This window comes from Bombina bombina, chromosome 5 (assembly GCF_027579735.1).
Source record: "Bombina bombina isolate aBomBom1 chromosome 5, aBomBom1.pri, whole genome shotgun sequence".
In the NCBI taxonomy this organism is placed as follows: Eukaryota; Metazoa; Chordata; class Amphibia; order Anura; family Bombinatoridae; genus Bombina; species Bombina bombina.
The window spans coordinates 1,017,453,748-1,017,468,946 of record NC_069503.1 but is presented as its reverse complement, the minus strand read 5'-3'; the positions used below and the strand labels follow the sequence as shown (position 1 = coordinate 1,017,468,946).

The 15,199-nt window shown below is 40.4% G+C and overlaps 1 protein-coding gene across 4 annotated transcripts in view; it reads right to left on the bottom strand.

Annotated features, from left to right (window-relative positions):
* Positions 1-15,199, bottom strand: part of RIMS2 (regulating synaptic membrane exocytosis 2) — a 1,281,054-nt gene that overhangs the window by 441,463 nt on the left and 824,392 nt on the right. For all 4 annotated transcript variants that reach the window (XM_053715268.1, XM_053715269.1, XM_053715270.1 and 1 more), the window contains 2 exons: positions 3,136-3,266; positions 2,266-2,437 (listed from right to left, as the gene is read on the bottom strand). In XM_053715268.1, coding sequence (XP_053571243.1) covers positions 2,266-2,437; positions 3,136-3,266 — 303 coding nt within the window. The remainder of the gene's footprint in view (positions 1-2,265; positions 2,438-3,135; positions 3,267-15,199) is intronic.

The window sequence follows — 15,199 nt, the reverse complement described above, 5'->3', positions numbered from 1 at the left end:
ATCTTATCCTGTATTTCGTAGATGGAAGTCTCCCCCTCGACCACTTAACACAGGGATTAACACCAATATGTCTCAGCTCCAGCAACCGCCACAACGGCAGCTGCTGGCTGAAAAACAAACCCTGTGTGCTGAAGCATCTTTCTTAAAATGTTTTCCAGCTTTTTATCCATGGGCTATTTAAATGACAAACTATCCTCAAGGGGAATAGTTGTCCACTTCGTGATCGTAGAGATAGCACCATCCACCTTAGGCACGGTACCCCACAGCTCAAGCGGAATGGGGAACAGTTTCTTAAAGAAGAAGGGGAAAAGGAAGAACATAATCGCTCACCTTCATTCTTAATAATATTAGCAATCTTAACGGGAACCAGGTACTACCCTGTCTTCGTATACCTTATCTATCTTAGGAATTGAAGGTTCCTCCGGAATCTTAGGCTCTGGAACCTCCAGAGTAGTAACACCTGCCTCAGCAAAAAGCGCAAATTCTCCATCCTAAACCTAAAATCAGGCTCCTCCGCAGCCGGAGGTTTAGATGACACCGACTCCGACCCAGAAGGGGCCTCCTCCGAAGAGTCGGAGTGGGCCTCGTTATCGTATAATGCCTCTGGGATTTCATAAACAACACCTGGGCCTGGCTGCCATGATACACCCTACAATTGCGCTTAACAGAACGTGGTAAGGCATGGATCACTTTCAAAACCGCCAATTCCAGTTGGTCCGCAAAATCTGACGGCCAACGAATCTCTTCCGAAGGAGTAACGGTTGGACCCCGGTGTGCTGCATGTGCAATTGGAGATGGATGCAGGCAACGCACCTCATGGGACGAGGAACCCTCAGAGGTGGACGGCTCAGTAGTACTACACATCCCATTACATTTAGCTGTCGTTACTTTATCAAGGCTGATCTACCAGAACCTCCTCACAATAAACACAGGAATGGGACTTTGTTAAAGAGGGAGAACCCTCTAACGAGTCCTCCATAGCTTGCGCTCTTATTATGGAATAGCTTAATTTATAAAAAGGCACCTTTATACCTCCAATGGCCGGGGCACTCACCACCTCCTAGGACCCGGACTACAGAAACCGTTTTGTATCCTGCAGCGCTGATCAACAGAGGAAGAGAGATAGGCACACCGGTCACATAAAATGCCTGGCAGGTCCGCCCCTGCACTAAGGAGAAAACACGCCAAAAAGGACCGTGCAATACTCCCGCCAGTAACCTGAAAATTCCACACATTGCCAGAGCCTCATCTTGCACATAACACAGCAATGACACAATAAAAATATCATATATAAACCCCCCTGTTCAATAATCCCCTTTCCAGGATTATTAACCCTCGATTCATTAAAGATAAAAGGCGTCACACTGTGACCCTGTCTTCCATGTTATCATTATGAATAAAAAATGAAACAATCTTACCAGAATCTACGCCATGGAACAGGAACACGGCCCTTTAAGGGTGACAGGTTAGTAGCCTCGCTCCTGACATACATGGACTTAAGTGCAGAAAGCAGGCAGTGAAACTCGTCAACGCTGATTGCTTTTGGAGCTGTTAATATGAGTCGGGATGGTTTCGCAGAAAGACTCTCCCTGCATCTCCGGACTCTAACTTTCTCACTGAGAGGCTCACAGAACTACATAAAACTCCAGTCCCACTGCGAAGAGTACTACCCTCCATAACAGACTACTCCGATCTTCGGCACTTCTCTGCCATCCTCCTGTGACAAAAGGCAAAGAATGACTGGGGGATGAGGGAAGTGGGGGAGGTATTTAAGCCTTTGGTTGGGGTGTCTTTGCCTCCTCCTGGTGGCCAGGTTCTTAATTCCCAACAGTAATGAATGAAGCCGTGGACTCTCCTCCTCTTTAGATGGAAAAAACATTGTACAAGGTAAACTTCAAAGCAAATCTTTCAAACTTTCTAAATATTTAAGATTTAATATACTTCAAGATTTGAGTATCAATTTTTGGAATTACATTTTTTTTTGTCTTTTTATCTAAAAATAAATGGCTATGGGGTAGACTTACCAATGTCTGTCCGACATGATACGTTGTAGCATATCATGTCCGACAGACATCGTTGAATGCCGACAGCATACGCTGTCGGCATTTATCATTACACAAGCAGTTCACCAGAACTGCTTGTGCAATTCTGCCCCCTGCAGATTTGCGGCCGCCAGCAGAGGGTGTCAATCAATTCCTAAAATAAAAAAAGGTAAAGAGAGAGAGTTGTGCTATAATTTAATTTAATCTGAAAACAGCAACATACCTCTCCTAAAAATTCACTTTCTTCCTCTCGAACCCGTGCTTGATCCCAGAGTGTAATCTCCAGCATTCTTTCTCTAAATTCTCTCCGATGAACCGGAGAATAAACAAATGTTTGGTTCCATTTGGGCTCTAGTGTTTTCTTCATGGTCTTTGTTCTTCGTTTGTTCTTATCACTACAAAAATAAATAAATAAATAAAAATATATATATATTTATTTTTTTAAACCTATTCAAATTTTTGTTAACATTTCAAGACACATGATGCAGCTGGTATGCCGTGGTGATTAGTGGTAAGTATTTAATAGAAAAAAGAATGCCTGATAAACTTTGAAAATGTTGTATGGGAAGCTTTCACAGAAATCCATATGTTCATGTCTATGCCTTATCTTTAATTAAGTTATTGTAATTACTTTCTTTTAGGAGATATGGAACTTAATTAAACATTAACTAGTATTTCAGTATATGCATTTAATTAACAACTATCTTTATTATAAGATTCACATGAGAAAACTCTCACACCACAAGTGTTGATTGATATAGAGTTTTTTTGGTTTGTTTGTTTTTTTACTGAAAAAGGCTGCTCTGTATGCAAGCACTGAATACTTTACCATTGTTACAAAAAAAACTTGGGCTATGAAAATTATTAGAATTTAGTAATATTATATGATTTTTCATTGCTAAATAAACCAGATCAAATCCTTTACCTTTGATTCCCTTAAAATGCTTAAAGTTGTTGTTAAAGAAAATCTAAATCAACACTGGAATTTATTTTTTTATTTCATACATTAAATATTTTACCGCATTTGTGTGGTAATTATATAGGTTAAATATTTTTCATACCATACTACACAAGCAAACATTATCGTTCATACCTACGATCTGGAAGAAAGTAAATTTTTACATAAGGATTCCTCGGTCTTCCATCTTCTCTTGACGGTAGATCTTTTGCTCCTAATATTGTGACATTTAATTGGTAATCAACCTTGTCATACCACAGCTTTATCTGTAAAGCAAAAAACAAAGATTGCCAATACATGACAACAAACATGATCTATCTGATACTTCCGTTCTACAGTACACGTATATGTGGAAGTAAACAAACAGTCAATGATCACATTACTTCCCTATATAAGACATAATGGGCCAGATTACGAGTGGCGCACTAGCGTTAGCACGCAAGCAATATCGGGTTTTTGTGTTTGTGCGCAAGTTAAATTGCACTAGTATTACAAGTTGAAAGTAAGCGTGATCAACTGTTTCGCAAAACACATCAAAAATACATTTCACAAAAAGTTACACTCATAATAACACTAAAATAAATTATTAAAAAAAATATTGCAGAAAAAAAATTATAAGGGCTCAAAGATGAGATCTCAGGTGTTAAAGAGAAAAAAAGGCAGACAAAGGGCTTTAACATAGAGATACATACATATACTTGTCTAAAGATGTCTATGTATGTATGTGTAAATATATATATATATATATATATATGTGTGTCTATATATTTATAGATATGTATTTATAAGTGTATATATGTATATACACATATAAACACATAAATACATATGTACACATATATAGACATATTTATAAGTGCATTGGAGCCCTTTGTTGTCAAGTAGATGATAACATGAAAAACATATTTATGTAATATTCATATTTAATAAAGTGTTATACTGTGTATTTACTGTAAATATTTGGCATTCCAATGTTCTGCACATATCAGAATATGTTATATGTATTTCTAAATAGATATTCCTATTTATCTGTATATATCTATAGCTATTATATATAGCACACTGGTCTAAAAGAGGCTGCTTCCGGGTGGTAAATCGCCATAGAACAAGCCACTGAGCTGTTGTTCGTTCCTGGTAGAGCGCTTCTCTCTTTGTATGCAAATTATTATGACCCTGGGGAAGTCTCCCTATGGGTGATGGGGGAAACCAGACGTGGACTCCTTGCCCAGTGTGCTTAGAGGAATGTGGCTGCACCTCACTGACGAGGCCCATAGGAGGCCGAAACGATCGTCTGGGGTTGTCATGTTCCTTGTTCAGAGGAGAATTGCCTGGTATTTCGGGGCTGGACTGACCTTACTTGGCAGGATCAGACTGATATACTTCAGGAAAGTTTTCTTCTGTGAAAAGCACACTGGTCTAAAAGAGGCTGCTTCCGGGTGGTAAATCGCCATAGAACAAGCCACTGAGCTGTTGTTCGTTCCTGGTAGAGCGCTTCTCTCTTTGTATGCAAATTATTATGACCCTGGGGAAGTCTCCCTATGGGTGATGGGGGAAACCAGACGTGGACTCCTTGCCCAGTGTGCTTAGAGGAATGTGGCTGCACCTCACTGACGAGGCCCATAGGAGGCCGAAACGATCGTCTGGGGTTGTCATGTTCCTTGTTCAGAGGAGAATTGCCTGGTATTTCGGGGCTGGACTGACCTTACTTGGCAGGATCAGACTGATATACTTCAGGAAAGTTTTCTTCTGTGAAAAGCACACTGGTCTAAAAGAGGCTGCTTCCGGGTGGTAAATCGCCATAGAACAAGCCACTGAGCTGTTGTTCGTTCCTGGTAGAGCGCTTCTCTCTTTGTATGCAAATTATTATGACCCTGGGGAAGTCTCCCTATGGGTGATGGGGGAAACCAGACGTGGACTCCTTGCCCAGTGTGCTTAGAGGAATGTGGCTGCACCTCACTGACGAGGCCCATAGGAGGCCGAAACGATCGTCTGGGGTTGTCATGTTCCTTGTTCAGAGGAGAATTGCCTGGTATTTCGGGGCTGGACTGACCTTACTTGGCAGGATCAGACTGATATACTTCAGGAAAGTTTTCTTCTGTGAAAAGCACACTGGTCTAAAAGAGGCTGCTTCCGGGTGGTAAATCGCCATAGAACAAGCCACTGAGCTGTTGTTCGTTCCTGGTAGAGCGCTTCTCTCTTTGTATGCAAAATATATATATATATATATATATATATATCTGAGGAAGGGGTGAAAACGCCGAAACATCACGCAGTAAAACACTTTGTTCAAATCCACAGAGTGCAATTTATTTCCAGGATCTATATATAGATATATATATATATATATAGATATATATATATATATATTGTACCAAAACACCCTCAGATATAAATAGAAATATATATTTATGGATAATATAACATATTCTGCTATGTGAAGAACATTGAAATGTAAAAACAGAATTTATGCTTACCTGATAAATTACTTTCTCCAACGGTGTGTCCGATCCACGGCGTCATCCTTACTTGTGGGAATATCTCTTCCCCAACAGGAAATGGCAAAGAGTCCCAGCAAAGCTGGCCATATAGTCCCTCCTAGGCTCCGCCCACCCCAGTCATTCGACCGACGGACAGGAGGAAAAAATAGGAGAAACCATATGGTACAGTGGTGACTGTAGTTAGAGAAAATAATTCATCAGACCTGATTAAAAAACCAGGGCGGGCCGTGGACCGGACACACCGTTGGAGAAAGTAATTTATCAGGTAAGCATAAATTCTGTTTTCTCCAACATTGGTGTGTCCGGTCCACAGCGTCATCCTTACTTGTGGGAACCAATACCAAAGCTTTAGGACACGGATGAAGGGAGGGAGCAAATCAGGTTACCTAAACGGAAGGCACCACGGCTTGCAAAACCTTTCTCCCAAAAATAGCCTCCGAAGAAGCAAAAGTATCAAATTTGTAAAATTTGGCAAAAGTGTGCAGTGAAGACCAAGTCGCTGCCTTACATATCTGATCAACAGAAGCCTCGTTCTTGAAGGCCCATGTGGAAGCCACAGCCCTAGTGGAGTGAGCTGTGATTCTTTCAGGAGGCTGCCGTCCGGCAGTCTCGTAAGCCAATCGGATGATGCTTTTAAGCCAAAAGGAAAGAGAGGTAGAAGTCGCTTTTTGACCTCTCCTTTTACCAGAATAGACGACAAACAGAGAAGATGTTTGTCTGAAATCTTTTGTAGCTTCTAAATAGAATTTTAGAGCACGGACTACGTCCAAATTGTGTAACAAACGTTCCTTCTTTGAAACTGGATTCGGACACAAAGAAGGTACAACTATCTCCTGGTTAATATTTTTGTTAGAAACAACCTTTGGAAGAAAACCAGGCTTAGTACGTAAAACCACCTTATCTGCATGGAACACCAGATAGGGCGGAAAACACTGCAGAGCAGATAACTCTGAAACTCTTCTAGCAGAAGAAATAGCAACCAAAAACAAAACTTTCCAAGATAACAACTTAATATCTATGGAATGTAGAGGTTCAAACGGAACCCCTTGAAGAACTGAAAGAACTAGATTTAAACTCCAGGGAGGAGTCAAAGGTCTGTAAACAGGCTTGATCCTAACCAGAGCCTGAACAAATGCTTGAACATCTGGCACAGCTGCCAGTCGTTTGTGTAGTAAGACAGATAAAGCAGAAATCTGTCCCTTTAGAGAACTCGCAGATAATCCTTTATCCAAACCTTTTTGCAGAAAGGAAAGAATCTTAGGAATTTTTATCTTATTCCATGGGAATCCCTTGGATTCACACCAGCAGATATATCTTTTCCATATTTTATGGTAAATCTTTCTAGTTACCGGTTTTCTGGCCTGAACCAGAGTATCTATCACAGAATCTGAAAACCCACGGTTTGATAGAATCAAGCGTTCAATCTCCAAGCCGTCAGCTGGAGGGAGACCAGATTTGGATGTTCGAATGGACCCTGAACAAGAAGGTCCTGTCTCAAAGGTAGCTTCCATGGTGGAACCGATGACATATTCACCAGGTCTGCATACCAAGTCCTGCGTGGCCACGCAGGAGCTATCAAGATCACCGAGGCCCTCTCCTGTTTGATCCTGGCTACCAGCCTGGGAATGAGAGGAAACGGTGGAAACACATAAGCTAGGTTGAAGGTTCAAGGTGCTACTAGTGCATCCACTAGAGTCGCCTTGGGATCCCTGGATCTGGACCCGTAGCAAGGAACCTTGAAGTTCTGACGAGACGCCATCAGATCCATGTCTGGAATGCCCCATAATTGAGACAACTGGGCAAAGATCTCCGGGTGGAGTTCCCACTCCCCCGGATGGAATGTCTGACGACTCAGATAATCCGCTTCCCAGTTTTCAACACCTGGGATGTGGATCGCAGATAGATGGCAGGAGTGATCCTCCGCCCATTGTATTATTTTGGTCACTTCTTTCATCGCCAGGGAACTCCTTGTTCCCCCCTGATGATTGATATACGCAACAGTCGTCATGTTGTCTGATTGGAATCTTATGAATCTGGCCTTTGCAAGCTGAGGCCAAGCCCTGAGAGCATTGAATATCGCTCTTAGTTCCAGAATGTTTATCGGGAGAAGAGACTCTTCCCGAGACCATAGTCCCTGAGCTTTCAGGGATTCCCAGACCGCGCCCCAGCCCACTAGACTGGCGTCGGTCGTGACAATGACCCACTCTGGTCTGCGGAAGCTCATTCCCTGGGATAGGTGGCCCAGGGTTAGCCACCAACGGAGTGAATCTCTGGTCTTCTGATCTACTTGAATCACTGGAGACAAGTCTGTATAGTCCCCATTCCACTGTTTCAGCATGCACAGTTGTAATGGTCTTAGATGAATTCGCGCAAAAGGAACTATGTCCATTGCTGCAACCATCAACCCTACTACTTCCATGCACTGAGCTATGGAAGGACGTGGAACAGAATGAAGAACTTGACAAGCGCTTAGAAGTTTTGACTTTCTGACATCTGTCAGAAAAATCCTAATTTCTAAGGAATCTATTATTGTTCTCAAGAAGGGAACTCTTGTTGACGGAGACAGAGAACTTTTTTCTATGTTCACCTTCCATCCGTGAGATATGAGAAAGGCCAGAACGATGTCTGTATGAGCCTTTGCTTTTGAAAGGGACGACGCTTGTATTAGAATGTCATCCAAGTATGGTACTACTGCAATGCCCCTCGGTCTTAGAACCGCTAGAAGGGACCCGAGTACCTTTGTGAAAATCCTTGGAGCAGTGGCTAATCCGAATGGGAGGGCCACAAACTGGTAATGTTTGTCCAGAAAGGCGAACCTTAGGAACTGATGATGTTCTTTGTGGATAGGAATATGTAGGTACGCATCCTTTAGATCCACGGTAGTCATAAATTGACCTTCCTGGATAGTGGGTAGAATCGTTCGAATGGTTTCCATTTTGAACGATGTTACCCTGAGAAATTTGTTTAGGATCTTTAAGTCCAGAATTGGTCTGAAGGTTCCCTCTTTTTTGGGAACTACGAACAGATTTGAGTAAAATCCCATTCCTTGTTCCGTCATCGGAACTGGGTGTATCACTCCCATCTTTAACAGGTCTTCTACACAATGTAAGAACGCCCATCTCTTTATTTGGTTTGAAGATAAGAGAGACATGTGGAACCTTCCCCTTGGGGGTAGTTCCTTGAATTCCAGAAGATAACCCTGAGAAACTATTTCTAGCGTCCAGGGATCCTGAACATCTCTTGCCCAAGCCTGAGCAAAGAGAGAGAGTCTGCCCCCCAATAGATCCGGTCCCGGATCGGGGGCTACTCCTTCATGCTGTTTTGTTAGCGGTAGCAGGCTTCTTGGTCTGCTTACCCTTGTTCCAGCCTTGCATCGGTTTCCAGGCTGGTTTGGACTGTGAGGCATTACCCTCTTGCTTAGAGGATGCAGAATTAGAGGCCGGTCCGTTCCTGAAATTACGAAAGGAACGAAAATTAGACTTATTCATGGCCTTGAAAGGCCTATCTTGTGGGAGGGCGTGGCCCTTTCCCCCAGTGATGTCTGAGATAATCTCTTTCAATTCTGGTCCAAAGAGAGTTTTACCCTTGAAGGGGATGTTAAGCAATTTTGTCTTGGATGATACATCCGCTGACCAAGACTTTAGCCAAAGCGCTCTGCGCGCCACAATTGCAAACCCTGAATTTTTCGCCGCTAATCTAGCTAATTGCAAAGCGGCATCTAAAATAAAAGAGTTAGCCAACTTAAGTGCGTGAACTCTGTCCATAACCTCCTCATATGGAGTCTCTCTACTGAGCGACTTTTCTAGTTCCTCGAACCAGAACCACGCTGCTGTAGTGACAGGAACAATGCACGAAATGGGTTGTAGAAGGTAACCTTGCTGTACAAAAATCTTTTTAAGCAAACCCTCCAATTTTTTATCCATAGGATCTTTGAAAGCACAACTATCCTCGATAGGAATAGTAGTGCGCTTGTTTAGAGTAGAAACTGCCCCCTCGACCTTAGGGACTGTCTGCCATAAGTCCTTTCTGGGGTCGACCATAGGAAATAATTTCTTAAATATAGGAGGGGGAACAAAAGGTATGCCGGGCTTCTCCCACTCCTTATTCACTATGTCCGCCACCCGCTTGGGTATAGGAAAAGCGTCGGGGTGCACCGGAACCTCTAGGAACTTGTCCATCTTGCATAATTTTTCTGGAATGACCAAGTTGTCACAATCATCCAGAGTAGATAACACCTCCTTAAGCAGTGCGCGGAGATGTTCTAATTTAAATTTAAATGTCACAACATCAGGTTCAGCCTGTTGAGAAATTTTTCCTGAATCTGAAATTTCCCCATCTGACAAAACCTCCCTCATGGCCCCTTCAGATTGGTGTGAGGGTATGACAGAACAATTATCATCAGCGCCCTCCTGCTCTTCAGTGTTTAAAACAGAGCAATCGCACTTTCTCTGATATGCAGGCATTTTGGATAAAATATTTGCTATGGAGTTATCCATTACAGCCGTCAATTGTTGCATGGTAATAAGCATTGGCGCGCTAGAAGTACTAGGGGCCTCCTGCGTGGGCAAAACTGGTATAGACACAGAAGGAGATGATGTAGAACCATGTCTACTCCCTTCATCTGATGAATCATCTTGGGCAACTTCATTATCTGTGACAGTATTGTCCTTACATTGTTTGGACGCTATGGCCCAATTATCACACAATTTTGAAGGGGGAGACACATTGACTTTCATACACATAGAACATAGCTTATCTGAAGGCACAGACATGTTAACAGGCTTAAACTTGTCAATAAAGCACAAAAAACGTTTTAAAACAAAACCGTTACTGTCTCTTTAAATTTTAAACAGAGCACACTTTATTACTGAATATGTGAAAAAATATGAAGGAATTGTTCAAAATTTACCAAAATTTCACCACAGTGTCTTAAAGCCTTAAAAGTATTGCACACCAATTTTCAGAGCTTTAACCCTTAAAATAACTAAACCGGAGCCGGTTACAGATTTAACCCCTATACAGTCCCAGCTACAGCCTTTGCAGTGACTTTACCAAGCCCAGAGGGGAATACGATACCAAATGACGCCTTCTAGGAACTTTTCCAACTACTTTCAGGTCCTCACACATGCATCTGCATGTCTTGCTCTCAAAAACAACTGCGCAGTAATGGCACGAAAATGAGGCTCAGCCTACAACTGGGAAGGCCCTTCCTGACTGGAAAAGGTGTCTAACATAGTGCCTGACGTTAAAAAACGTTCCCCAAGTTTATAAGTGTGATTATCTGCAAAAAACATGTATAAAATGTCCAAATAAAGCAATCGATTTAGCCCATAAAAGTGTCCACCAGTTTTATAGCCCATATTAAGCCCTTTATTTTGTTTGAGACTAAGAAAATGGCTTACCGGTCCCCATAAGGGGAAATGACAGCCTTCCAGCATTACACAGTCTTGTTAGAAATATGGCTAGTCATACCTTAAGCAGAAAAGTCTGCTAACTGTTTCCCCCAACTGAAGTTACTTCATCTCAACAGTCCTATGTGGAAACAGCAATCGATTTTAGTTACTGTCTGCTAAAATCATCTTCCTCTCACAAACAGAAATCTTCATCTTTTTCTGTTTCAGAGTAAATAGTACATACCAGCACTATTTTAAAATAACAAACACTTGATAGTAGAATAAAAAAACTACAACTAAACACCACATACTCTTAACCATCTCCGTGGAGATGTTGCCTGTGCAACGGCAAAGAGAATGACTGGGGTGGGCGGAGCCTAGGAGGGACTATATGGCCAGCTTTGCTGGGACTCTTTGCCATTTCCTGTTGGGGAAGAGATATTCCCACAAGTAAGGATGACGCCGTGGACCGGACACACCAATGTTGGAGAAATATTCATATTTTCATGTCGGGTTAGCGCATTTTAAGAATATGCGTTCGGGTTAGTGCGCGAGTGAGGAGTTAGGTTATTTCCATTTTTCCACTATTGACTTATATGGGATTGAATAGGTTATCAAGCGCTCAATATCCTATGTTCAGCCTTTTGCGCGCATCAGGTTAGTGTGCAAGCAATAACTTTTTACTTTCAACTTGTAATACGAGCACAATTTGAAAAAGCAAAAGGTTTACTTCTAGCGCACTTAGTGCATGAGCGAAAGCTTTAAATAGCGCTCAACTCGTAATCTGGCCCATAACGTGTTTTTTAAAGTTGCTACAGAGAGGAACAATTAATTTCCTAAAACAGGAGGATCTGTAGTATACATTAATAACAACACCGCTATCTGTACTTGCTGTCTAACAGTGTGCATGCATTATGCTGCTAAACACAAATCTGAAGCTATTTCTGATTATACTTATTGTAGGGCAATCGGATATGGTCTATACTTAGGGATTGGTCAATGTCTGTTTTTTGGCATTGAAATTGTAAAACAAATGTTCCCCTTGACATTTATTGTATTATTTAAATGATTTTTAGAATTAATGTTAATACTTTTGAATACTAAAGGTATTATTAGTCAAGTGTAAATATGAATATTAGATTCAAATGTTGATTCCCATAGACAATGAAGTCATATTAATTGACAACATTAAGATGATAACATTTACAGGCCCATTTATCAAGCTCCGTACGTAGCTTGAAGGGCCGTGTTTCTGGCGAGTCTTCAGACTCGCCAGAAACACAAGTTATGAAGCAGCGGTCTAAAGACCGCTGCTCCATAACCCTGTCCGCCTGCTCTGAACAGGCGGACAGGAATCGCCGGACATCAACCCGATCGAATACGATCGGGTTGATTGACAGCTCCCTGCTGGCGGCCGATTAGCCGCGAGTCAGCAGGGGGCGGCGTTGCACCAGCAGCTCTTGTGAGCTGCTGGTGCAATGTTAAATGCGGAGAGCGTATTGCTCTCCGCATTTAGCGAGGTCTTGCGGACCTGATCTGCAGTGTCGGATCAGGTCCGCAAGCCCTTTGATAAATGGGCCTGTATCAGTTTACATTAGATAAAGGGAAAGATGAGATTTAGTAACTACTAAATAATTGTCCAATGTTAATTTTTTTTAACTGGTTTAGAACAAAAAAAATGCTGTCAACAATCATAGGATTAATGCTTAGAGGCTTTAAATAAGTTTAAAATTATCTTTAGTTTAAAGGGACGTTAAAGCACTAAATAAATGCTAGATAGAATGATCCATTCAAAGAAAATATTAGTCTGAGAACAACATAGATGTATTTTTTTAAAGTTTCATTAGTTGTTTAAATATTGACAAAATAAGTGTAAAGCTTTAGTGTCTATAAAGAAATGGGCACTGCCCTTTGTAACGTAGGCTTTTCCTCTGCTTTGGCAAATTAGGTACAGCTATAAATAGGTCACTAGAGTTTGCAGCCAAAGGCTGTGTGTAATATAACAGTGTTCTGCATGTCCATTTCTAACAGGAACTGCAAAGCTCACAATTTCAGAATGGAATTACAGGAAAAGGAGACAAAATAAACAATAAAAATATATTGTAGATGTTTATATATATATACAGCAAGCAGGAGACAGCAGTCTCTGGACTTCATTAAAGCAAACAATGTAGTTTATTCAGTGACGTTTCGGTGAATGCTCCCCTTCATCAGACCCGGTCTCATGCTTGCTGTACATAATCATTATTCATTATTCAGCACCCTGGCATTTAAATACTGTTTGTGAGAGTGCTCCTTATTCGCTCCTTATGTGTGTATATATATATTAAAATAACAAGAGTATTGCATTGTTATGTTGATATTTAAATCTCTGGACTAACACGGCTACTCCAATCAACGTGACTATATAAAAATATATATGCAAGCTATCATTTTATATTGCCATCTCAAATTGTTTAATGTTTCTTTAAAGGAAATTATTTACCTATTTCCTGTATTAGCAAAAAAATGCTTCTAATAAAATCTATAGCTGTTTCTAAAGTGTATTTATGTATGCACTAGCATTTTAAACACTTAAGGTGCTTGTACCATCTGGTAATGACTCAATTTGCTCATATGATACAAGCCCTACTGGTGCTCTGTGCAGCTGCAGTATTTAAGGTACTGGTGCACTGAGAATATATGCTTCACATGCACAGAAAAATGTTTGCGCTAAAACAGCGATAACGTTTACTAGAAGCATTTTTGCCAATACATGTATATTGATAATTAATCTATGTGCTTATAAATTTTGACTAGATTGTCCCTTTAATTCCATAATTAGCACATAGTACTCTTGTACACATTCTTGTTTCAGATAAGCATATTTATACATAAACTTTATTCTTAAAGGGTCAGTAAACAGAAGACTTTGTTTATTAGAAAAAAATTCCCAGTTGTATATTCTAAACTCCGCCCTCTGACACAATCTAATGTTTTTGTTTTTCTATCCGCCCCTTGACACACCCCCTGACCATGCTAATGAGTGCGCTCATGAAGCTCATGGAAATAAAGGCACTGAGCAACAATGGAAAAAAAATGAAAATACCGGTATAAGGTACAATGCAGTATGTGCTTTATCCATTTACATATTTTTCTTCCTATCTAGTTCAATCTTTTATTATTATACAGCCTAGCATACATATTGAAATTATTTTTTGGCATGAAAAAATAGTGAATCTTTGCTACACATTCTTAGTTCTGTAAAGTTAATCAGATAGGTGCATATTTTAATTGACTGGACTACTATTGATGTAACAAAGAGATTGCAAAAGCGGCAATCCGTTGTTTACCTCACTGACAGTAAGACAGCTGAGGGAAAGAGTAACAAAGTGCGCATGCGCAGAATCCGAATTTTTTTTTTTAGATAATGACGGAGTGCGCTCAATACAATGCAATGGCGCGATCGGTAACGCAGTGATAGGCAGAACACACAAAAGGTAAAAAAAAAAAAATAGTAAGGAGAAGCGGTGGGTGGGCTGTCTAATTGCAAATAAAAGAAATTATGAGGGTAAAATCTAAACATTAAAAGAAAACGTTTAAAAAAAAAAGCTGATTTATAAATATAATTAAACAAGATATTTTTGATTAAAGAATAAAAATATTAGGGTTTACTGTCCCTTTAATGCCAACTATTGATTAAAATACCAAAATAAATCACTATCACTTCTCATAGTTCAGAAAGTTTAATGGAACTTCTGAAAGTTTTACCAGGAAGCTGTTAATTGTGCACAATATTATTAGCTTTCCATGCATCTCTCACAAACTAAAGGCAATCTGGCCTAGTTTCCATTGAGGTGCTAAAGTGTGGAAACAGGTGGCAGACTTTAATGGAGATAAATGTATTTTTTACCAGTTTCCATAATTTACCACCTCAATGGAAACTAGGCCTCTGCAGGTTTTTTCTAATGTCTTTATTTATGTTTCTCCAGAAAAATCTTGCTGTTTCCTCTGCTGTTGAACCTGACAAGGGATTTTTGCAGATGTTACCAGAAATATTATTATATCATAACAAAAACTTAAACTTAATCTCATGGGATATTGCAAAACATGGCCATCTAAGATGACATCTATAATACCCAATGTTCTGCTCTGAATTATACCCAGGCACCAAAATATACTTTTTTATTGTCATGAGCATTGCTATACTTTAAAAGGACATATCCAAACTAAGATTGAATTAAAAGAAAATTAAATGAATTAAAAGAGATATCGGTCAAACGTTCTTACTCAATGCTATTGAAAAAGTGAGGCAAGTACTTTTTTTGC